Source organism: Parus major, chromosome 1A (assembly GCF_001522545.3).
Source record: "Parus major isolate Abel chromosome 1A, Parus_major1.1, whole genome shotgun sequence".
Taxonomy (NCBI): Eukaryota; Metazoa; Chordata; class Aves; order Passeriformes; family Paridae; genus Parus; species Parus major.
The window spans coordinates 61,663,809-61,689,786 of NC_031773.1; the positions used below are offsets into that span (position 1 = coordinate 61,663,809).

Consider the following 25,978-nt stretch of genomic DNA (forward strand, 5'->3'; position numbering starts at 1 on the left):
GTAATTGTTTTGTCACCACATGTCAAGTCACAGGTAATTTGGGGCCGATCACAGCCTATTTGCTTTATCTAGAAGACATGAATGTTCATGTTGTCATTGCTGGGTGAAGTTTGTTGACTCACCATTGGCATGACTTGTTGTACTGCATTAGATGGCAAAGCAATGGCCTTGGACATTGGACTGTTCTGTGGAACCATCAATGGAGGACGCAAGGGCTGGGCTGTCAACACCCCATTGTGGTTTGCTGAGATGACTGATGGATAGACGGTGACCCCTAGAGTACTGTTTCTGTCCTTGCCTATAATTAAAAATTCTTGCCTCTTCCATGATGTTCCAGTGACCGCTGTGGGAATCACTGCACAACTCTCATTCATGATGTATGTTAATTTGAAATCTGCCAATTTTCACTGTGCCCCTGGGGGTAGCTGTTTTGGGTCGCTTGGGAAGTTGCAGATGGTCCTGTGGATGGAGTCTGATTGGGGTTCCTTGCAGATTGTGTTCCCTTAGAGGGGTTCCAGACTGTTGAGTCACCACAATCACTTGTGTCTTGTTGGCACCCCATGTTATTTGTGTTTCCTGGAAGGGGTAGAGGTCTTCCATCAACGTCTGTTTTGAAGTGATATTGATTTCATAATGTCTTCCTCTTCTGAATCTTGGGCAAAGGCCTGGTGCTTTCGCATTTCCTGATGACTCTGGGCAATTCTTTTTTATGTGTCCATGCTTCCCACATTTGAAGCATGGCTTCTTGGATAATTCTGTTACTATGACTCCTGAATTGCCTTGTTGAGAAGTCACACAGAGTGCTGCAAGAGTTCTTTCAAGTCTCTTATCTTGTACTTTGAGGAGTTTTCCAAATCTGTCTCCCAAGACATCTGATTGGATGTCTGCGATGTGCTGAGGTGTGCCTACCTTGCTGCAGGCTTCTATCGTTTGAGGCAAGGTTGGCTGTGGATCAGGCAAGGTGTTGATTATGCGCTTCCATTCTAGGTCGAATCAGGAGTGGTTTTGCAGATTCACCATGTTGTTATATGTGCCTCTCTATAATTGTTTAAAGTATGGAGAGCCTAACCCGTTGTCTTTTATGGCTTCCATCAAGTCCTTGATGACATCATGAGTCAAAGGCTCCCAACTAGGATTTGCATTTTGCCTGCCATATCTCACTGGCAGTGCCATGATTTCTGTTTCTACCATGTCAAAATTCTTGAGTGCTTTTTTTTTTTTCTGGTATCTGTGCAGTTTGTCAAATTGGATTCATATTTTACAACATGTCCTGAAAAACATGCTACCAGAGCATTCCTTACATCTGGAAAGAATGCTCCTCCTTCTTACCTGAAAGCTGTGTCCATCCCGTGGAACTCTCCCCCTCTTCTATAAGGAAGGGAAAGCATCATTTGTGGTCCAGTATTAAAAGGCGTTGAGGGTGCGGTACAAGGGTTCACCACAGGTGGCACGCCAGTGGGAGGTTTGATGTCTTGTGGACCACAAGATGGTGCTGTCTGGAGGGGTACAGGGACTAACTATTTACAGTGGTCACGTTACCATCAGATCTCACAAAAGACGTCTGAGGGAATCCTGTATTCTGTGGAAGGAAATCCCGTGCACAGTCCCATAACTGTAAAAAGAGATCTCGAAGGAACTCTCTTGGAAATGTGACCGACGGGGTGATGGACGGACGAGAGAACGAGTTGATTACTTGTCCTGTGACTGAGGGAGCCAACCAGGCACTTGGGGAAGTTGTGCCAAGCCTTGGATGCTGCTTGCCATTCCCCAGAGGTTTGCTGTAGCTTATGGGAATAGGGGTATACTTACAGAAAAGCCTTGACCTGCTAAGATTTTCATAACGTCCTTAATGTTTGTATTTTTTAATTATAAACTTGTATCACCTGCCTGTGAGCTTTTTCCATTTTGGTCTTTGGTTTCTGTGTCTTGGTTGCTCAGTTGGAGCAGCCTCAGGGATGCTGAAGTCTATGTTGACATGTCCCATTGTCCTGGGCCCGTGTTTGCTGTGGGGCAGGGTGTTGGGTGTGTGGTTTGAAGGGTTTGTGCCGCTGCTTGGCTTGGCAGGCTGTGCTTGAAAGCACTTTGAACCTCTGCTGCTGTTAGCATAGCTGTTTGTGGTATGAAGGCGGCTGCTGATTTTCCAAGCTGCTGTTGCTGGGCTGGTGCGGCGGCTGTGGCCCCCCTGCATCGGGGGACGCTTGGCCTCGGCTCTGTGGGCTCCGTGAAGCGCTGGCTCGGCTGTGTCGCGGCTGCTGCTGCTGCTGCTGCTGCTGACTCCGCTGTGGCAGCTCTGTGTTCTGGCTGCGGTTGCCGTGGTAACCATGCAGATGTTCGCAGCAGAGCTGCTGAAGCCGCTGTCGCTGCCACCAGCTCCGCCTGTCCACCTGTCTGTCCCCCCCGCAGGGGGGTTGGGCATGGAAGAAAAGAACCACGCCTGCTTTTGATGTAATACTCGAGAATGGGAAGGGGCTGGTCAATCCCGCCATCATCAATGGGCAGTGCTGAGGCAGTGCAGAGGCTGGAAGGGGCATAGGATATTCCTCTGCTTAGGGCTGGCCAGGAGGAGGCGGCACAGGCGGCGCCAAGGCTTCTGACAGCGGCAGCATCCCTGCTGATGTCATTTTGGCTGTGGCTCAAAGGAAACCCCGGGCAGACGGGGCACGGGAGCAGCCGTGCACTGTCAGGGTCCGGTGTCGCTGCAGGGCGGGCGGGTCCGTCCCGTGCTGTCCCCGGCGGGCTGGGCCGCCACTCCCCGGCCAGGGGGTTTCCCTCTCCCTCTTCTGCCTCCCATGGCTGTGGCAATGGCTTTTTCTTAGGCTGCCCCGCTCCAGCTGCTGGAGGGCAGGTTTTAGAGGTTTGTGAGGAATTGGCTACTTGTAAAAGGTCCGCGGCTGGCTGGGAAGACTCCGCGCCCTCTCCGAGTTGGCAGATGTTTTCCACAGTCCCACTCCCGGCTTCCCTGACTGCCGGTGGCAGTGGAGCCCCTCCCGCCGGGTTTGTGCAGGGTAAAATGTCTTTTTCTGGCTTTTACCGCCGGGATTTGATCCTGTGAAAGAACTCGAAACGATCGCAGCGCTGTATTCCGGGATTGGAGCATCCCCGCTTCTGCGGAAGGAGGAAGGGCAGACCCCGCAACCTCAGGGTGTGTCGGCAGGGTTTCTCGTCCTGTGTTTGTCTCTGTGGAGTCCCTTGCCTGGGTATTGGAGTTCCACTTGGTGGAAACTTCCATAAATCACCCTAGAAGCCAGCAGGAGTTTCACTGCTGCCTGGTTCTTAAGAGTGTTTTTTTTCATAAATTCATGTATTTACAGTTTCCCACAGGCTCGGGGTAAAAATTTCTGTGGATCCATGCCAGGAAATTCTGCTTGAATCCAAGATAAGATGCTATTAAGATCATCGATAGAGACATGGATTGGATGCTCTCTTATCATTGCTTCTAAGAGAGTCAAAACTTCTGTCTCTGGTTTGGAAATTAAGTTAACATTTTCTAAGTTCCCTCTGGGTCAGTCTGTACCTTGATCCTCTGTCTGTGGTCCATCCCAGAGCCCACAGGTTGGCTTTTTCCACTCTCACCAGCTCACAGAGACGGCGGATTTCTTCCCCATGGAACTCCAGCTTTGAGCTGCTCTCCAAAAGGGCTCTTGATCCTGAGTGCCACACATTGGGTGACAAAATGTCAAGACATTGGTGGCTGGGTTCTTTTCCCCAGGACTGAGATTGATCAGGGAGAGACTTGTTTTCTCATATTCGGGCTCAGTTGTTTATTCTTTCTTACCTACATTACATATTTACAGAGTACATGTAGCCACATACATTAGGGAAGCAAGGTGTAAAATGGAGAGAGGAAGAATCTCTCCAAGGCCTTTTATGTGTCCATTTACCCAATAATCAAATGCCAAGTAACTTATTTTCTTTCATGACCCAGTGGTTTTTCTTTAGTGACCCTGTGTGCTGCAATGCGGATTCTTTCATCCAATCACTCATTATTACCCAAAAACCCTTAGAAGAAGAAAACGAAGAAGGAAGAGGAATAAGAAAGAGAAAGATGCAATGCCCCATCCTCCATCTTGTATCTCACATATTAACTAAAACTCCAAAGTCTAACTTTCCCCGCCCCGTGATTTAATACAATTCTGTCTGACTCACACACTCACATTCTCTACTTAGTTCTAGAAGCTTTCTCCATGGCTTTAAGTTAAACTCAGTGTTCTCTTGGGTGTCAGAGCCTGTCAGCACAGATAAAGGAGTATTTACTGTGCCTCCAACCCCCACAACTTACTATCCTTCTGGATACGAAATTAACCCACAAGTCAGCATTGTTTAATTTAATATAATATTAATTTTTTTTAAAATAATATCATTGTACACTAAGATATTTTTTAGAGAAAGATATTGTAGCAGAGTAGTAATAAGAATAGTGTAGAAATTTGGCAAGGATACTACAGAGATACTATGATTTTAGAAGACTGTATATGGTAATTAGTTTGCATTTGCTCTAATGAAACCCCACAACCCAATTTGCTGATTTCACATTTTCTTTAGAGTGAAACTCTAAATATTCATTTTCTCTCACACTTGTCTTTTCAAAACACAAGCCAATCATCTATATTCTGTTGACATGTAATTGTTAACCTTTCCTGTAATATGGGAAATTACATATTGCATTTGTTATTATTGCTAGAAAAGGACAGTCCAACCTCTCTAATAATTATGAGAAGATAAAAAGCTTCAGGTTTCTGCTATATCTGTTTTTTAAGTGGGTTTCAAAACCAGAGTAAGTGGATTTGAACCATCACTATGATGGCTCAGAATTGTCAAGTTTTGAGGAATATGAGCTCTAACCCATTCTTCTAGCCTGAATCCAGAAATTGGTTTTGAATTTAGAAGTTATTACATAGAACTAGAATTAATTTATATCTCGGTGTATTATGATGTGTTTACACTTCAGTAGGTTAAAGTTTATAAGTCTTAATAACAAAGTATTTCTCAGCAAATTCTATGAGCATTGTCAAATGTGTGAGTTTGGAATATCTCCATTGAAGTCAGGTCTAGAGAAGCTTTATTTGAACTAGAATAATTAATCTACAAGATACATAACTAGCATGTCTTTCCTATTTTCCTAAAGACAGTACAATAGGCTTGACAAGCTATTAGTGATTTTTGTTGTTGTTATTATTATTACTATTACATTTTTTTTGAAAAGGGATGTTTAATAAAAAGAAAAACCCACAAGCTTTTTGACATGTTCATCCTAATTTTTACATTTTTTCAATTTGCAGTATGAGGGTGTAGAGTGTACAGAAATTTCATATCTGCATGCAGAAGATAACTGAGTAGCTTCCCTTACCAACATTCAGCTTTTGCAACCAATGGCATGGTATAAATAACCCTGTTTGAGTAAGAGTCACTCAGTCTAAAAAATTATTAACCATTTCATGCTGTAAGTGACTCTTTGTAGTTTCCTGGCAATTATTTTGGATTTAGGATATCTGTTTAAGAAAGATGAAGTGAAACTTTTTCCAAGCTCATATAGGGACTAGACAAGGGAGAGTGGCTTCAAACTGACAGAGGGCAGAGTTGGATGGGTTATCAGGAAGAAATTCTTCCCTGTGTGGGTGGTGGGGCACTGGCCTATGTTGCCCAGAGAAGCTGTGGATGCCCCGTGCCCAGAAGTGTCCAAAGCCAGGCTGGATGGGGCTTGGAGCAATGTGATCTAGTGGAAGGTGTCCCTGCCCATGGCAGGGAGTGGAATGAGATGCTAAATAAAGTCCTTTCCAATACAAACCGTTCTATGATTTCATGATTGTCCAATTAAAAAAATAAAAAAAATCCTCCATTTTATCTCTGGGAATGATGTGGTTGAATTCCTGATCTCTTCAATGGTATCCTTACGGATACACACACAGCCTTTCATTGGGCTAAGACTCATAAAGGTCCATGGCTCTGCCTCCATGAAGACTTTATTATTGTACTGTCTGATTTACACAGTAGGCAAGCTCAAAACACGACATATTTCCTCTATCTTCAATTTCTAGCAAAAGAGATTTAAACTAACACCTTTGAAGAACTTTAGTGCTGAAGTGCATCTGGCGGCCTGGAACTCAAATCTCTGCTCTGAATGCTCAGTAGAATTCGGGCCTGGGCCCAGGTGAAATCTGGGGATACCTCTATTTCTACCAGTCATTCCGAAGAAATGCTTGCACTGGGGCATTGTAGGAAGTGCTGTCCTGTTAACAAGGATGAACAGCAAGGTGCAGAGCATTGATTGGAATTGTTGGTTCTCTTTTCCCCCAAGTGTTCTCTAAGCCACTGGGCTACAAAATCACATCCTTTCTTCTATCACTGACTAATATAGCAGAGAAGCTTGGAAGAAGAGTCTTTGTCCCAAGTATGTTCTGATAGTTAAATGATTCACAGAGCCATGTGGCAGTGTAGGATCTGAAATCTTCCTACTCTGGAGTAGGTGGTTGGGGTCCCAAGAAACTGGTTGAAGGAAGAGATGGGAAGGAGAAGAAAGTGCAGCTTTCATGGAGTATGTTTTGAATGAAACTGGTTAACCACAGATTGGTCTCCACAACAGGGCTCAGGGAGGTGAAACTCAGTAGGAATAAAGCAGGTCTCCTCTTTCAGAGCAAAGTACAAACACATGTAGTAGTGCAGCAAAACACATCAATGCAGGATCTCAGGAAGTAAAGGAGATTTTCTGCTTACTAGTTCTAAAATTTCCTGACTCTATCATTGAAGGGAAGCACTGGTGCTCACTTTGATATATTATAATTCTGGAAAAGTATTATGTGTAATATATTGTGTTGTGAAATGTATGCTTATGTAGTCACATATATACACATATATAAATATACTGTGTATATATATGGATGTATTTATATAAGCATAAATTTACCAAATACTTTTACTATCTGAACATAAAAGAACAGCCTTTTTATTTGGATGATCAAATCTGTAAGTGAATACTACAGAGTTTACCACCCTCCAAAACTAAATATGGCTATTTTCTTTTACTAGAAGACAGCACCTACATGGCAGTATCTGCAATGATTTTTCACAGCTGCAGTCCTAGCACGATGGAATACCAAAGTTAGGAATTAAATTGCAATGGTAATTCCACCATATTGTGTTAAAGCAATATTTTCCATTTGGTTTTGCTGAGAGATAAGTAGCTTAATGTTGCTGAGCAGCATTATTATATATTATTATATACTGTTATACGTTATTATATACTAAAAAGTATATAATGCATGCTTATGGGATGTCCTGCACAGCCAGGTTAACATCTGCTGAGAAACTTGCTGCTTCCTTTCTTTTATCCTAACAAGCCATTAACTGCATAATTTTAAAATCAGACATATTTATATACACTTTATATGGAATTCAGGCAAAATTTTATTGTACTTTCCCAAGTTCTGTCTCAAGGAAGTAAATTTTGGTACCAACATCCAGTTATTATGGCTGAGCTGATATAATAACTTCTTTTGTCAAAAAGGGTTGGTATTATCATCTCATTTTCTTTGTGGGTTTTGTCTTCTGCTTGCCCCCCGCTCCTTTCCTCTGCCACCTTAGCTAAGAAACATTGCTTTTCCCCTTGTCTTTATTCTGTTGCTTGTTGGATATTTTCTTAAGCAAATTCAGCTTTCTTCTGCTTAGCAAATTGGATTAGCTTAGCTCAGGCCTGACAAAAGGTACTGTCTGTCAGCAAGCAATTTTATCGCCTCAGGTTGGCACTTCCCTCATATTTTTCAGTTCTTCTGAGTGACAGAGGAACACATAACACTCAGAGCAAAGAGTACAAAAGCAGCTCTGAGCCCAGTGGGTGCTAAGGTGGAATTACATGGAATTCTAATTTTTCAGTAGCTGGTAGTAGGCTGCATGGACCATTCTGATAGGTGAGGATTCCTAAATTACTAAGGTCATTTTCTCCTTTATTTTTCATCTCCTTGCTTTCCCTTTTCATACAGTAATCTTCATATCCTGCAGCTGTGGTAGGACAGCGGTGCTTTAGCAGCTGCTAACCAGGTCTGTTGAAGATTTTCACTCCTGCCTGAGGTCACTTGAGGGAGAGGTGTGAAACTGCTTTGTGTGACACTGTTCATGCATTTTTCCCTTTACTCAGGAATATTTCTGCAAACTGTGAACACAGACTAAGTAATTTGAAAACATCAGTCATTAAAAACCACATCAACCTGGAACAGTTGAGTAGTTAAACAGCAAACCTTTTATGAATCATCTGAGCAAGAGACTATAGGTGTGATCACAGCTGCTGAGTCTCGCTGCAACTCATTGACTTTATGCTCATTTGTGCAGGAGGTGGAGACTTAATTAGTAAATATGGTTTCTGAATAATGCTAAAAATCACAGAACAGGTATGTTGCTGATGCATTTGGCACACCCAAACTTTCTTTTGCTTTTTAATTTTCTTTGGTTTCAGAAATTTAGAGTGTGATCTAATGCCTGCAGCAAAAATAGTAATAAAAATAATTACGTATATATATATATAAATTTATTTTTACAATATATGTAGAAATAATTTATAATTATTTTGATTTTAAAAATGGTGCATTATAAAACCTGCTGACCAGTAAATAATATGGTGTAAATTGTGTTTAGACATAGGTATTTGGCACAACTTGTGTAAGTCATCAGTGGGATTACTGAAATGGTGAAAAATGTGGACTGTATTCATTGTGTTTTCCCTTTACCAGAATACATACCTACAGTGTTCAGAGTCTGTATTTTTCAGTGCAGTCAGGTGGGAATGTGCAAGTGGTAAGAAGTAGAGATAGTGGTCTGAAAATCCTATGGTAAAAGCAGAGATAAATTGGGTGATGTTCTGAAAAGCCTGAGAGCCACAGGAAAAGCAGAACATTGTTTGCTTCATCTCTGCATATTCTCTTCTGATACCTGCATGAGCTGTGATACCACCTTGGGCTTTCTTGCAGATGAGTGGTGATGAAACGGATGAGTACAAAAACCTCAGCAGCAACTAAGAATTTGGTTTTCAAAGCAGGTGTAGAATTTAAGGTTGTACTTTGCCTCCTACTGCTTATGGCTACCCCCATGCAGAAAGAGCAATTCCAGGACAAAAGTCCAAGTCATTTTTAATTTGTTTTAAGAAGAATTGTTTAAAATTGTATTTTTGGTGCCCAAAAGAAGTGTGGTTTCAAAAATATCGACATTTTGAAAAAGCAACAGGACATATATTTCCAATTGTCTGCTTCATAACAATCATAAATTGCATATGAAAGCATGATTAATGAATTCTGAGTAAAGGGAGAGTAACTGGAGAGAACAAACACTTTTAAAACCAGTAAAATAAACCTTTATATTTCTATGAAATTCCAATTTAATTACTGTTTACACAAAATATGTGTCTGAAATAATAGCCTCTTTAGAATACAATCAAATGTGAAATTGATATCTTATTCTATCAGTTTATTGGAAATACCATGCAGTGATTTCACCATAGTTTTGAAAATTAAGAATGATTTCTACTGATTTTTATGCAAGTCTAGAAGGAAGAAAAAAAAGAAACAATATACATCTGAACATGTCTTAGAGGAGTCTCAACGTTATGTCTGAAGGCCTGGTGCTTTTATTGGTGGACTTTATGGAAAAATGATAGTATTCAGATGTTTAAGCAAGGTAGAGGACAGCAATTGTCTGGGATTTGTGGGGGAAGGGGCAGAAAGTTTTAGGCCAAACCAGCTTGGAGGCTGCATATAGTGCTTGGCATTTATATAAAGCAAGCTCAAGGTTGAATGCAGCATTCAAGTTGTAAAATAGATGTAGAATGGGTCAAAAACCCCTGCAATTACTTCAGCGATGATCCATTCAGGTTAAGAATGATCCATTCAGGTTACGAATTTTCGTCTTTGCTGTTGCCATAGCAATCTACCACATTAAAAATCCATTCTGTAAAACTGTTGTTGCCAATATTGAACACATAACAGACAAAAACATTTTTTTTAATAGCTTAGGTTCAACATGAAGAAGACCTATATCCTAAAAAGATGCAAATATTCTTTAAAAAGAAGATTAGTATTTCCATAATTCATTGTGGGAACACATTTTTGCTGCAGTGTTGATGTTGGTATAAAATAATTTGCAAATAATCTGGCAATGCAGTGTCAGTTGAGCTCAAATAAATGAACTGTTAGAGCTGAGATACAACAAACCCATATGTCCCTGAGTTAAACTCTTATTTTGGTAACATGCTGTAGAACTGTGTGTCTCTGTAACCTTCTGCTACTGTCTGAGTCTGATTATCTTCAGTGATTAACTGGAGTGATTTTACTTATCCTGGTGTAATTCTGGAATGGCAGAACAGTTGCGTCCCCTAACAGCTTTATATCTGTGATCTAATCTTAAACTGCTCATGGACACAATCTCCTATGAGTTTGTACAGATAATGAATTGTAGCAATGAGTCCTTAAGCATTTGTTAGTACATCTGAAGGAGGGGGGAAAGCAATTTATAATTCAAAGCAAACATAGCAATGGTTTGACAAGTGTATGTACCCAAACTGAATAAAATGCAATTATTTTTCAATAGAGATACAATATCTAGATACATACATACGTATATATATGTGTGTGTGTGTATTCATTCAAGACTGAAAGAGCAGAAGCTTGCTTAAATCACAAATAGTCCTAGATTTGAGAACTTAGGCGTTGACTAAGTAAGTCACAACATAATAGCTGGAAATTGAATGTATGGCCCTTAGTCTGATCAGTGATAATGTAGGTCTCATCTTTGTTTCTGACACAGCACCCTTTTATCCTCTGACCATCTCTAGACTTCATCCCTTGAAGTTTTATTCTCCGTCCATGCAATACTTCTTTGTTTCACTTTTTATGTCTTCCATTTGCTACTCTCCCCACACTTCTACCCCTCAGTTGTCTTTGAAAGCCTTTATCCTGGGATAGTGTTGATTTATTGCTGGAGAATCATAGGAGGTTCACACAATATGGTGAGTTGGAAAGGACCCACAAGGATCATTGAATCCACCTCCAGTTGGTTACTCCTGTAGTTACAATGCAAGGCTTTAATAGAAACTATGAGGAGAAGTGATCTTCTTTTTTAATTGCATTTACAATATCTCTTAAATTTTTCATTTTCTTTTGACTGAATGGAACTGCTTTTTTTTTTTTTTTTTTTTTTTTTAATACAGCTGTGTCTTCTTGTTTGTGAGCTTGAGTTGGTTTTCCTATTTTAAGTTATTATTTTCTTAGTGAATAAATTGACCAGTGAAAAGGATGATTTCATTTGGATTCCTTCACCTGTTTTTGCAATTTGAAGTGTGACCCTTTGGAACACATGCTGCTGGATGACATTTACCCAATGGAGATTGCAGGTCCCCTCCACAGTGGGACTGCTTCATTCCTGTCTGAGAGCATCTGTGGATTGCTCAACCAAAACCATGTACCTGACATGCCAGATCCCTGTCTGCCTGTGGCATGTGTCCCAGCCACATGTGTTCATTATCCAGTAATTCCTGCTCTGAGGGATGGAGTGGTTGAGCTTTCTGTTCTAGTCCAGGGTTGGAGCTTGAGGTGAGTTAGCAAAAGATCATGAGCTCCCAAAATGCTTCTGGATGTAAATTAGACAGTAGGAAATACACCTGATGAATTTGTTCTTATTTGAAAGAAACACAAATGTGTAAAGTAGTTAGTCTGGTTTAAATGCATACAGTTAAACCTGAAGATAACTGGAACTTGGCTATTCACTTTCCCCCATCCCTTCACATTGGAGATGTTTCAGGGGGGTGCCAGAAAAGCCCAAGTAGCTTTAGACAGAGGAGAGATTCAGAAATATCTTTGATTTTATGGACCTTTTCATAAAAATGCTTAGAGCTGTAAATGTAGAAATAAGAAACTCATTTATCTTTACAAAAGTGCTGCTATTCAGCACTCATAAAATAATCTTTTAAATTACTGTTTCTGCTTGTATCAATAAATTCATACAAAATGCTTAAAGGTCAACCATTGCCAGAAAAATGTCTTTTCAGCTGGCTAATTAGAGGTTTATGAGAATGTGCACCAGCTTGCTCTTTAGATAAACTGGAAAAGAAGGAGAAAAGCAAAACGGCCCCATGGATAAAAATGATAGCGTGGAATTATTGAGTGGCAAGTCTTTGATCCACCAGGTTCACCATGGCATGTGTCAGGGCATGAAAACAGATGGCTTTGCTAACAGGAAGAACAAAAATATTTTTCTATTTGTTGGGGAGGTATCTTGATTAGTCACCTCCTGGAGCCCACAGGCTTGAGTGGAGGGCCCAACTTGAGCTGATGTATGAAGGGGAGTGTGAGCAGGATTTGATGTGTCATAGCCTGAGCCATGGGAAATCTGTCCAGTTCTTATTGCATGGCCAAGGGTATCAGATAAGGACACTTATGTTCTTATTTCCCCCATAAGTGGTTTTATCTTCTTGTTCATGTAGAGCTTAAACAAGAACAAAGCAGTGTAAATTGTACCCAGAGCCAAACTGCCCAACCACCCATTCTGGCACCTGCACTTCTTTCATTGCAGAGACCACAGTGAAATTCCCTGTTTCATAGTTTGCTTCTTTCACCCATCGTCATGGAGACATCCTGGTCTGTCTAAAAATGTGGCCATTTGGCTGGAGCTCTCCATGCATGGATGAGATGAGTTTAATCAGTCACATGGATAAGACGCTGGAAATCTAGCTTGCATTCCCACCTGCACAACAGTCTAGCCCTGACCATTATCATTTTACCTCTAAATCTAGATTTTTTTCACTAAGAGGAGACAATAATACTGACCTAGGCAAAGTACCCAGACATAACAGATTAAATGTGTTACAGGAAAAGTACAGAGGTCATTGAATTCTTGAATAGCTTGAGCTATTTATTGCCCAAGCTGAGAAATAGTAACAAAACAATGTAAATAGTGAAAAATAAAGTAGATTCTTAGATGTCTCTCTGTCTGAACATACTGTAGTGCTAATATTAACATCATATTGAAAGTTCTTTTTCTTGATTTTTTTCCTTGGCCATATGATTTCTATACTGAGATTGTTTCCTTGAATATTAATTAACAGATCCTTACTATAAAACCATTTGTAAACAGAAGGCTGCATTTTTGTCACTGAAAGTTTTATAACTTAAGAGTGCCATTATTTGGTTTTGTACTTTTGTGGTTGCTGCAGAATTGCTACTTCAGGAAAATAAATTGATTAAATTTTGGAAGTGCAGGTGACATAACTGATAGCAGTTAATTTCCCTACTACACACAGATGTTTCATCCTGACTTTGCCTTCAAATGAAGCTGAGGGAACAGTGCAGAGTAATTTTGTGGTGCTTCTTGTTTGTTCTCTCATTCCCATTTCTTTTGTCTCAGTCATTCTCTGTTTTGAAACCTGAACCAGAACTGGCCCAGCAGTGCACCCAGGGGCTGACATGAGCTCCTTCCTCACAGGACAGAGTCATTCTGTTCTAGTTGCTTTGTTGTTTTTTTATTCCCTGGAGATATTTGAAGTAATACAAGAGAAGAGCTTTGTTGCTCAGACAAGGAGTTAATTGTTTATCTTAACAATTAATAACTCTATCTTACTTAACATCTCAGTAATTTGATTCTTATCTTTATAATCAATTCCCAATTTCATTCAGTGTCAGCACTTGGTATTTTAATGACATCACAGAGTCATTAAGATTGGAAAAGACATCTAAGTCCAACCTTGGACCGAACACTACCATGCCAACCATATATTTTGTTGTCCAGCTTGAAAATCTTCACAAATCCTTGTCTATCTGTAGGAAGAGGAATATTAGAATGTGTGTTTCCAAGGTCAGAGGCAGCAGCCTTTAAGGCACAACTTTCCAGAAGGAAGAACTTTTTGTTTTTAACTTTCTGTAGAGCGTATCTGCACAGCCCAGGAGAAGTGGTGGTGCCCTCAATATTTCCTAGTAAACCTTGGACTTCACTGTGTGGTGAAAGAAGTCCCATTTGGGATAGTAGGAAAATATAGATGCCATTTGTAATAAGTTTTCTGTAGCATGAGTTGGAAAGTTCACTTCAGTGAACTTCAATATTTACCCTAAAAAATCTGAATCTTGACTGAATTGATTACAGTTCATGATAATATTAAGCAGGAAGTTGTGATAAGTCTAATAAATGCCCATAGCAGCAGGTGGCAGCTCAATTTCTCCTTCTCCCAGACTGCAGTAGCTCATCATGTTATTCTTGCTGATGTGTGAGGCAGTGATAGGGTAGACAGGGCAATGAAGTTGTTCAGTCAGATCCTTCCCATTGTTTTTAGTCCATGTATCACCCTATAAGGAAACTGGCAGAAATACCCCTTCTGTTCCTCACCCTGCTTCCAGAACCTTTATTTTAAGGGAAGTGTAACTTGTTTTATCATCCATAGATGGAAATGCTGTCCCCTCTTCCCCCTTTCCCTCTTCTCTTAGCTTGAGACAGGATTTGAATGGAGTACATTTTTTTCATGGATAATCCAGGGTACTGGTAATCCATGAGTACTCAAGAAAAATTGTGTTGCATGGTTATAACTGTTCAGCTCTCCTTGTTGTTTTACTCAGGCAAATCTTCTTCAAATGTTAATCTTTGTTGAATATGCAACATCACACCCCCAAATGTCTCTGACAGGAGTAGCAGAGGTAAAAATATAAACGCTGTAGGAGAAGTTTATTCAGAATATTCTGCCTGAATACACTTGTCATTTCTTATCAAACACTGGAGACAGAATGAAATAGACTGTTTTGCCACTCTGTGGGCGAGGTATAAGGAGAACATATCAGCATGAATGTGACACAGTTTCACTTTCTTTGAGCTGATTATGTTATAGTTTCTTTTCTACTGACAAATTTCATTACCAGATTGGGGTAATAATAGCATATTTTATCTTGCTGGCTGTGATCCAAAACCTTGGTTTAGAGCAGAGCTAAATTTAGAGAAATTCAGTTGAATCTATATTTTTCTCCATATTAGCTATTTCTAACAGCCTGATAAGATTTTGTGTTCAGTGACTAAGTGTCTCTTGCTGTTATAATGACAATCATCCACTTGCTTATATTGCTGTGTCGTCCCAACAGAATAACAAAGTGCTAGATGAAAGTTACAAAACCTTGCCTTAAGAATATTGGCCAGTTAACCAAAGTACAACTTTTGGTTAGAAGCTGTGGCTTCCCCATCCCTGGAAATGTCCAAGGCCATATTGGATGGGGCTTGGAACAACCTGGTTTGGTAGAAAGTGTCCCTGTCCATTTTGGGGGGTGAAATTGGGTGATTTTTAAGGTCCCTTCCAAACCAAGCCATTCCATGATTTTATGAATTGAAATTCAGCTGTCTTCTTTACATATGTGGCCCAATCATAAATTTAAAAGTTCTCCATTTATTCCATCCTGTCATAAATAAGCTTTGAATAAATTTGGTATACAACTAAGAAAAGGGTGAGTAACAAAAATAAACATGGATAGTAATAGATGCTGTGTTGGCCCAAATGGGCATCATCTTAGCTGAATGTTTTATGGCAGTGTACTGTAGTAGATTTATAGGCAGCTTTCCATTTTAATAATTCAGTATTTGCTATTTCCTGAGGCATGGCAAATATCTCTCTGTGACCTTGGCTACCATGGAATACATCATCGTACCGATGCACATCGCTGTGGTGCATTTCAAATCTCTTTTGAAAACAGCCTGGTGCCTAGAGAGCCTTCAGCCAGGGTGGCTGGGAAGAGAAAAAGGGCTGGAAGGGAACTGCTGGCTTGGAGAGATTCTGTCTGGGAAAGCTTTGCAATTGTTTTAAGCTGTGTTCAAACGTTTTTCTTCCAACAGACTTTGGGAACTATCACTGCAGCGCCCATTAAGGTTCCTCAGGTCAGCTCCTTGCAGAGGTTGGCAGGACAAGGACCAGCAGTGCTACCTCAGGTACAAAATACAATTTCAAAGAGGGGGTTGTGTCATTTTGTACATATTCTCTGTTCCTGTCTAGTGCCCAGGCCTGGGTACATTGGCACTCTGATTTTGCAGAGTTGTGGTTTTTTTCAGTCCTTGAAAAAAAATATTTCTTCTGGGAGTGTACTGATAGCACAGTGAAAAGCTATAAAATGTCATGTAGATTCATTGTGGAAGAACAAAATACATATGGTAGAATGTAAATTTATGCTTTAAAGTTGAATCACAAATCACAGAAGTGAAAATCTGCAATTCTGTAATTAAAAGAACTGGTGGAAGTGTTAACATGCCTGTTCAAGATTTCACCCCGTGTTCTGTTACACTGACTTATTTGCCTTGTCTATCCCAATACAAAGTTTTGGCCCAGCTAACCCAGGTGCCAGAACAAGGAGAGAGTCTCTAGGTAAGAGTGAAAGGAGAGTTGCACTCACTGGTTTTTAAAATGCTTCTAACTGTCTTCTTTTTTCTGAGCACCCATCACTGTTTCTATAACTATGCAATTTATTCCCCATTTCAACTCTCTCAAAATTTTTTGATATAATTTTCAACAAGTGTTTTGCTGCAATTCTATGCTTTGCTCTTCACATTAATGATTATTAAGTATAAATACATTTCTCCCACTGTGGCCCTTAGAGCTCTATTTCTCATATATGAACAGTAGAAAAGTGCTGAAGTTGATGATATATATTCTTCCTATTGTTCCTTTATTTTTTTCTAATTTATTTTTAGTGGCAGAATCTAGTAGAAGGTCTGTGAGCTAAATTTACTTGGAGGAAGAAGTATTTCCAACACAAAGTTCTTAAATTCTGTCTTTAAATTACATTTTGTGGAAGGCAGAATTGTGAACATAAAGTAAACTTATAGTTTTCTTATCAAGTTCAAGACTTTGCTTTTCAGTTGTTCTTACAACATAATAACATTTTGATTTCTGACATTTTGGGGTGTGAAAGATGAGCAGATTGCTCCTGAAAACAGATGAGGTTCAAGAACAGATGAAAGACCTGTAACAGGGACTAAATTATCATGTAGGTTGTGTTTCAGCTATGGTGATGGCATTGCAAATTCTGCACTTAAAGAGGTACCAATGCCCTATGCTTTTGTTAAATAGAAAAAATTTCATTCAGTGCTAGATTCAATTTTGAAGAATTGAAAAAAGTGGAGGAAACTGATTTCCTCAGTGTTTTAAAGGAACACATCCTTTCTGTCTTGCTGTTTAGGTCATGGCAATATTTTTGTTTATATTCCACTTTGTTTCACTCCCTTCCTGGTACAGCTTCCATTCCAGAGCTGTTCATGCAATCATGCTTAATACTAATGAACTACCAGTTCTTTCTTGGCTGTCCTGAGCCATAGTTCACTAACTTTTCTATTTAGTGAATATTTCATACAGATAGAATGGGCAATAACTACCAAACAATCTCATTTCTGAAAAACTAAAAATGAAGTAGGCAACTGTGTGTAAGACCATGTTGTCAGGGGTATGTCTTATGCCCTGAGCTTTTTCTGGCTTTTTCACAGACTTGCAACAGGCCAGCTTCTTCAGCAAAAGCCTGTCCCATTTACATGCCAGTCTTCCTTTATGCTTCTTCATGGTGCATATGTTCCCCTCCACCTCCAAGCTCACAGAGAAGTTTAAAATTTCCATAGTTTCCTAGTAGGGAGTTCCCTCCATCCATCAAACATCCCTCCTTTGTGTTCAATGTCTTCAGAGATACCAGTTTTTCGTAGACAAGTGGAAAGTTTGGCTTCTAATTAAATAGTCAGGTGTCTTAAAAATAGCTTTACTATAGCCATGGACCAGAGTGCTGCAAATCTGTCATTCCCTAGGTGCAGCTGGATGCAGGTGGCTTGGGAGGCCACTGTAAGTCTGCAGCACTGTGTCACTGTGAAGGCTGTCCTTCATAAGAAATGTAGGATGAGTGCATAGTCATCTCTGGTCCAGGAAAACTGTAAACTTCAGATGGAAATGTAAAAATTCCAGGAAGCAAGGCCATGTGATACCATGCAGGTGTTACAGTAAAAACTATCTGCCTCTTCTTCCTTGTAGTGTTGTGAAAAAATTATTTTGGAAATTAAGAGGTGTATATTATCTTCCAATAGGAGCTGGAAATCATGCAGAATTAAATCCTGTCACAGTCTGTGTACTCAGCTTTTTTTCATCAGAGCTGGTCACAGATCAGGCTGGCCACTAACCTCCTTTTGTCCCCATACCTTGCTCTGAGTTACTGGCACAGTCCTGCCATTCTAGGACTGACTTTTGGAGATGCAAATTCCCATCTCCCAAGCATACCAACAAGTTCAGTCCAGCTGGGTTTGGCATCTGCTAAAACCTTTACTTTGTTTGCCCATGTAGCAGCAAATTACTGGGAAAGCAGAACCATATTCATCACTCCTCTACCAAGAATTTGGAGTATTTCACAGGGAATGAAAGCAGTGCTGTATCTGGGCTCAGATGTTATCTATGGCTCAATCTTGTTCTGGAAGGGATGCAGTCTTCCCTGATCTCCATCTCTGCCAAGTCTAGTTGTGACAGTGAAGTGTGTAGAGCCCTGTGGTGATGAAACCAGAGCAGCAAAGGCTTCTGTGCTCCAGCAGCTGTGTCCATTTACTCAAGCAGGTGAGTCCAGTTGTAGCTTGTGCAAGTGCAGTGGCAGGTACAGCTGCACTTCCCTAATCTTTTGGGCTGAATATGCTGCTTCTCTGCAGTTCTGTGAAAGAGTGGAAGGCCTGGGTGGAGCTCTTTCAGAATTCCTTACATTTTAGGAGCCTACTTATATGTGAATCATCCTCTGGGAGTGCCTTTCCTCTAAGGTGGACAGATTGCACGTCTGTCTCAGGTGCATGTAGGTAACTGGGAAAAATGCACGTCAGTATCTGCATTCCTGGCAGCACACCAACTGCTGTCTGGCATTTCTCCTTTTGGCCAGTCTTATTATTCCTTTGGGATTTCAGATTCCCTTCAGATTTACAGATAGGCATAAATATTACCAGGATGGCTAGACAGAAAGACTCCTCCATTTTGAGGGTCCTCATCATGTCTACAGGGGTTTGATATACTTGACAATTCCATGCTCCTCATCTTGACAGCCTCTTTTGAGTTACTCATATGCAGTCAAGCAAAAACATACCACATAAGTAAACCAAGGCATTTAACAAGAGTTACATAAAATAATGCATACAGCTCCCTCATTTTCCACATTTGTAAAGATACTTGTCATTTGTTTTGTTCATTTGAATGAGTTTATTATATGACCCCCTGGGAGCTTTTCCATCTGGAGAACAAAGTTTCAAAATTTGAACATTCACAAATGGCAGCAAAATCCCATTGCTTAGAACCACTAATTAAGTAGAGAGCTAACAAACATTACTTACAAGTTCTTTGCACAATACAAACAATATTTTTTAGGTATTCATTATTTGCCAAAACAAGCTTCTTTGGTAGATATTTGTTCTTTTTTTTTTTTTTTTTTTTCCCAGAATATGAAGTCATTTTTGCTTTCATCAAATCAGTGAGCTGTGATGTTTGAGAATCTAATTCCAGATAGTCTTTCTCTTCTTACTTTGGTCTTTGAGGTTTCCAACTGAGTGAGATGCTTTGGAACTGCAGACTCTCCACTATAAGAAGAAAATCCTAGAGGTCCTCTACTTAAACACTGTGGAAGTCCTGAGCTATTCCTCTTCTTTATGGCACCATCTGCTCCAAGGAGAGGGTAGAATTCTGTCAGGTTGAGTTCCAATTTACAGCTGCAGAGCAAATATTCTGTCAATTTTGAACTGGTTACAGACCATAAATTGCGCTGTAGCCACGTGGAGGTACATGTGGAATGTTATTTTCTGTTCTTCAACAGGAAGATTTTAAATGAAAAGGTAAAAATATTAAAATAAACCTGTTTTGTTGTCAGCAATTTGGGTTTAGTCCAGTCCTCATTCAAATTAATGGAGAGACTGTGACATTTTGAATGGCAGTTAAATCAGATTACAATGCTGTTTCCCTGACCTATCTTTCCAGTGCTGGTTGAAGGCACAGTTTGGGATGGCTTTCCTCATGACACTGCTGCTTAGAGCAGAGCAGCATCTGCATTGGCAGGATCACAAAGGTTAGTGGTGAAAACAAACAGGTGTCACCTTAGGCGAAACATGTACGTTTCAATCAACTCTGCCAAGTTCCACTGTCAGATACTGATTGGTTTTTATCTCCTGCAGTGATTTTAATGTGAGTAATCCAGTAGAGTCTGAATGTGGTCACTGGGCTGCCTTGGGACAAGCCCTGTTATTTTAGTCTGCATTTATTCTTCACTGGGTACCATGTGAGCCCAGCCAGCATCTCCACATGTTCCCAAATGTTAAAAACAGTCCCGTTGCATTGTGCCACAACAAAGTCATGTCCAGGGAGGGTGCAGCCACTGGTGATTGATGTGGGAAATAAACAAGACATGTCTCTGTTTGGTAAAACTTGGGAATCCATTTATTGGGGCGTCACCAACACAGGATTTAACCAAGCATAAACCAGAGCCAAAGAACCAAGAACAAAGGCAGGGTGGTGGGTTTTATGGGGTAGAGCAAGGGTGGAGTTTGGGGTCTGGGTCCAATAGGGACACAGCAATGGAGAAGTCTCAGGGGTACAAAACAATAAGGGTACAATAGGAGGGGCTATTAAAATAAATGCAGCAGAAAATAATGAATGCAAGAAGGGTAGAACATTCTGGGCTTTATAAGGGATTTGAGAGTGGAGTAATTCTTCCTGTGCTTATAGGGCACATCCCCCATGGCAGAGGGGTGTAGTCCACTCCTCCTGGGACTTAAAGCCATTCCCCTCACCTTAACACTGCCTGTGTAAATTCAAATCCCCGCCTCTTTGGGTGGGGGCACTCCACACGTTTCCATTTTAAACTTTCAGGTCATAGTTCTCATAAGCACATTTCTACTGGTAGTTGCTGCTTCTCTTCACACATGTACCAAAGCCAGGCATTGCTCCTGGTCTCCTCAGTGGTGTGGCTTCTGGAAGATTTCTTGAAAGGAAAACAACTCTCATAGACAGAAATAAGTTTTGGGATGCCACTGTGTACTGTAGAATAGGTTGGTCTATGGCAAAGTCTCTCTCTGTTTGCATCATGAGTTAAAAAAAAACATTATTTTTAACTGTAGTGTTAAAACTGTACATAGCCATTGGAAAGTAGAAAAGCATTACTAAATGCAAGTCAGTCTTTCTAGAAAATAGAAAAGAATCTCACAGGCATACATATTTGTATAAAAAGCTATACAGAATTGTGCAGTGGAGAGACAAGAATACATTATTGTTTGATTGAGAAAGGAATAATGGAATTGGGTAAAGTTGTTTTTAAAATATTAGGGGGGAAAAGACTATAACTTAAGGGATGATGTGAAATTTTCTGGTATACAACTCTCAGAGCTTCCAGGGAAATGTGTTGGAATGTTACTGGAGGAGAAGAGAGGATCTGATTGAATGTAACTTAAGCAGTGCAGTAAGCAACCAAGCAACAGTATTTAATAGTCATTTATGCATGCAAAAAGCAAGCAAAATTATTTTTTATAAAAGATTTTCAGAGGCCTAGCTGAACATGTAGCCCTTAATAAATGCAATTTAATCTGTTTTATTGTATATAAGTTCTTATGCTGTGCTTGTCACTGTACTCGAAGCAACTTCTGGTAATGTGTTAGGCACCAAGATGAACATCTGATGTAAGCTATTTCTTCTCTTTTCCTTTGGGAAGAAGCACATACAGCTGAGTTCTGCTTAGGGTTTATTTTAATCAATTTGCTTATTTTTAATGGCCATGCTATAATAGTATTATACTATTATACTACTATACTACTATACTATCATACTATTATACTATTATACTACTATACTACTATACTATTATACTATTATAATACAATTAATTGCATGCCACTATAGAAAACATTTAGTGTAGAAATTGATGAGTGTGCTCATAATTCTTAGAGAAGAATTTTGAGACAGCTGATTCAGCCTTGTTGTAGGGATTCCCTGCACCAGGGATGCTTGGCCAGCTTGACCTTTCATATTAAGTTTTTACAGGGAGAACACTGAAGATTGGGATGGAAACACAGTACTTTATTGAAAAGTCTGTGGGAAGCTCAGTTCCATGCTAGTGGGTGGGTTTGGTAAATTGCCTGTGCTGCTGAGAGGCAGTGGCTTGCTGTAGTAGCTTCAAGGTATGTATTTTTCACTGCTGCTGTGCAGCCAAGACAGGTGAAGGTGTGACTAAAGTGGTATCCTAAGAACATTCCTTGGGGATGGCTGCATGACAGAATTTGGCAGTGGTAAGAAATCCAGTCTTCTGCAGTAAGGTCAAGGATGAACATGTAGGGTAGATCAAGGTGGGCAACGCTGAGATGAATCTTTTCCAAAGGACCTCTGTTTCCTCTGCCTTTCCATTGGTGTCAGTTTTCAGTTCTTAACAACAGAATTGATCCAGAGTGGTGGGGAAGGAGAAGCAACCCCAACCCCAGCCTGTTACTGATGCTTGAGACCTTCAGATCTGATCAGTGTTGTAAGCACTTTGAAAAGGACCTCCACAGAACTCTTCATGACAGTCAGCACATAGAATTCTAAAGTACCCATGAAAACTTCAGGAAACATTCAAGCCATTTTTACATCTGGCATAGTACCTTTTTCCCAATTGAAAACTCTTATGTTACTCCATGTCAAATACTGCTTTGCAAAGTAGCAGTAAATGAGAGGGTAAAGAAATTTCCCCTCTCTCCACTGATGCCATTTCTATCCATATGAAAGGTGTGACTTCCAATCCATGTCCAGCCTGGTTCTGGACTATGCTGTGTCTCTGTCTATGCCTCAAGGCCAGTTGTACAAGCTTGCACTAGAACTCTAGGTGAATAACAGGTGCACAGGAAGGCTTTCTTTGTTTGCATGACTTCAGTAAAGACTTGGAGAAACTAGCTTTGCTGCTGGCTGACCCTTCTTTTTCATCTCCTGGTGTCTCAGCATTTTGGGTGCTTCCATCTTGCTTAGGATATCAGCAGACAAATTATTTTTGTCCTTCCTTTATTATTATTTTTGTCTGTCTTTTTCTTTTATTTTGACTAGTAAATTAATTGGGGGTGGTTGAATCATCATAATGTGATGTTATTGTTTGTCTAGAAGCAGGAAAAGCTCTTAAAGTGATGGACAGTACAAAGCAGTGATATCCATGGTCTTTAACACCATGTAACACCAGATTTTGAATCCAGTGAATGCCAGCTGTGTGGATTAGTTCAGAGCTTGCCTAAGAAAGTGTATGGACAGGAGGAAAGCAGACAGGTCTTCTCTCATTTGTACCTAAGGGCTCATGGACACTTTAAATTGAAGGAAGTTAATCATTAGTAACTATCTGTGAGAGAAGCAAGCTAACTTGTAATGCTGAAAATAGTGGAAATGGAAGTAAGTTATTGACTGGTTTGTATAATCACAGTCTATTTTTTACATTTCCATTGTAATCCTAAACAATAAGGATTAATCTTTTCCTCAGAGACTGTTGCAGTCAGCTCACTGTGACTGGGGACCGGTCTGGCCGGGCAGTGTGGCAAATAGAGGGACAGGTATGATGGAGTGCCTAGGAAAGATTTTAATGTTCACAGAGACCACATCATCTGAGGGGCTGCTGAGGGGCATGGCAAACTTCACAGTGTAAGGGGATATCTGAAGGCACAGGTTCAATCATGAACATGGACCAGGGACATGACCTTATAAGTCTAGGGTAGGATGACTCCATCAGTATCCCCCCAGCACCCCATCCCCCAAGGCTTCCAGTTTATTCCTTCTGTGTTAAGAACCTGGTCCATGGTTTGATCTATCCCAGCCAGATCAGTTTCCACATCTGCCTCTACTCTGCAAATTATAAGACGGAAAACCCTTAACAGACAACTTAAAAACCAGGGTAGCAATATAAACACAACAACAACTACAAAAATCAGTAAATCCGTTTTGACTAGAGTCCGACTGGATAAGTTCCATTTTCTGAGTAGTCCATTGAACCAGTCACTGTCACCTTCTACTTGCAATTTCTTGACTCCTTCCCTGAGAATTTGGATACTTTTGTGTATGGACTCACTGAGGTCTGAAAGATTCATGCAGCACATGCCTCCAAAATCCTCACAATCATGTCCCTGGGCTAATAATGAACCAAACTGCAAATACTAGGATTTGAGTGAGTGGGCAACCTGGATTTTAGGGAGTGCCATTGCTGTAAAGGTAGGCATTTTTTTTTTTTTCCTAATATTTACTGATTAAATAAGAAGAGGGAAGGGGTCCTGGGGTGACTTTATGATGCTTGTATCCCCAGGCACCTTGTTTATGTTACATATTAAGTTCTGCACCTGTAAGACTGGCTCTGAGAGCAAAGAGGGGGAAGAAGTAGCAGTGCACAGTTTGTGTTCAGAAAGAGCCCTCACTGTCCCCCATCCTGCTCCTGGACTGTGCTGTCTGCAGCATGGACAGACAGAGGGACAGAGCTCTCCTTTGCTTTCAGTTAGTTTTTAGCTCGCTGAGGCAGAGAAGTTCCCAGAGAAGTTTGTTTTTCTTCTGGATCTGTTCAAACCTGCTCTGGACTGAAAACCCAGACAAACCCCGGGAGCTCACGCCTGTGGCCCACCGGGGCCTGGGCCTCGGCACTTTCCAGCACCAGAGGGACTGATAAGAGACTGAGCGAGCTGAGCTACACCCATGGAAAGGACTTTTCTGGATTTGTCATCTTATAGAACAGCAAGAGGTTTTATTGTTTAATATTATTCAATTTCTGTTAAATAGTTTTTTCCATTTTTCTCCAAGGGAATTTTTTATCCTGAACCAGCTGGGGGAGGGGCCACTTGAATTTGTTTTCTGGAGGGACCCCATTCTGAGGTTTTCTCCCAAATTTGCCCTAAACCAGCGAGGGGCAGGGGGGGCGGGTCAGTCCTCATGCCTCCTGGCATAAAGAGACACAGCTTTACTGAAGTCAGTGTGCATCTGTTCATTCTGGTGAAGGATATGATTATCCCATATTTCACTCAGTTTATCAGCCAGTGTTAATGTTTTCTGTGTAGTCCTCTAAAGTTTTCAAGAATGAAAGCTGTGGCTGCTGCTCTCAGCACTTTGCCTCTGTGACATATGAATTGTGCCAAATCCATTTTGTGTTTTTGTTTTTAAGCTCTGAGTACAAGGATGAAGTGAAAATAAAGTGTGAATAATGGTCTTTTCCTCAAAGGCAATGTGATCTTGCATTGAGATGAAAAACTTACTTTCATGCAGATCAGCCCTGCTAGTATGAAGGGCTGATGGATGCTGAGCATGATCCAGCTGATATCTGATACAGGGGAAGGGGAGGGCTCTTCAGCACTGCTGACAAAGCTATAACAAGATCCAGAGACTAGAAGCTGAAGTTAGGTAAATTCAAGCTTGCAATAAAATGCCAGTCATGACCATAAAAAAAATTTTAACAATTTACTGGAGCTCATAATTAAGAACTCTTTAGTATTTTCTTTTAAAATCACTCTTCAATTTCTGGGAGAAATCATATGGCCAGCCTGTGAGCTGGAGTATCAATGTGACCCCTTTTGCATTCGAAATAGAAGTACACTGTGTTAACTTCCCTTCTTTCCTGAGCTTGAAGGAGAACACATTTACAAGAAATGCCCTTTACAATTTTCCTAACACTTGCAGATCTTCACAGATGTAACTGTTCTAATTAAATTCTTTAGGACTACATAGCATTGCCCACAGAGACTGGGGGAACTGTGTGACTCTCTCCCCTTCTCCTTTCACCCCATGCTTGTTTGGGTTGGATTTTGAGGACTTCTTTTGTAAGCGGTTGTCCTGGGTTGCAGTATATTCTATCACCATCCTCATGTACTGTTGAAACCAGGTGAGGCAGTGCTCCCTGCCTCCCCCCCCCCCCGGGCTACCTTCTGTTAATGGGCCCATCAATGCCCTGCCCCATGACTCATAGATAACTTCCCCCTGTATTGTCCCCTGTTAATGGGCCCACCACTGCCTTGCTGCATGACTCAG

At 40.6% G+C, this 25,978-nt stretch overlaps 1 protein-coding gene across 1 annotated transcript in view; it reads left to right on the plus strand.

Moving 5' to 3' along the window:
* PHF21B (PHD finger protein 21B) overlaps nucleotides 1-25,978 on the plus strand; it is an 82,360-nt gene that overhangs the window by 15,084 nt on the left and 41,298 nt on the right. Inside the window, exon 2 of the mRNA XM_033514574.1 lies at nucleotides 15,832-15,924. Coding sequence (XP_033370465.1) covers nucleotides 15,832-15,924 — 93 coding nt within the window. The remainder of the gene's footprint in view (nucleotides 1-15,831; nucleotides 15,925-25,978) is intronic.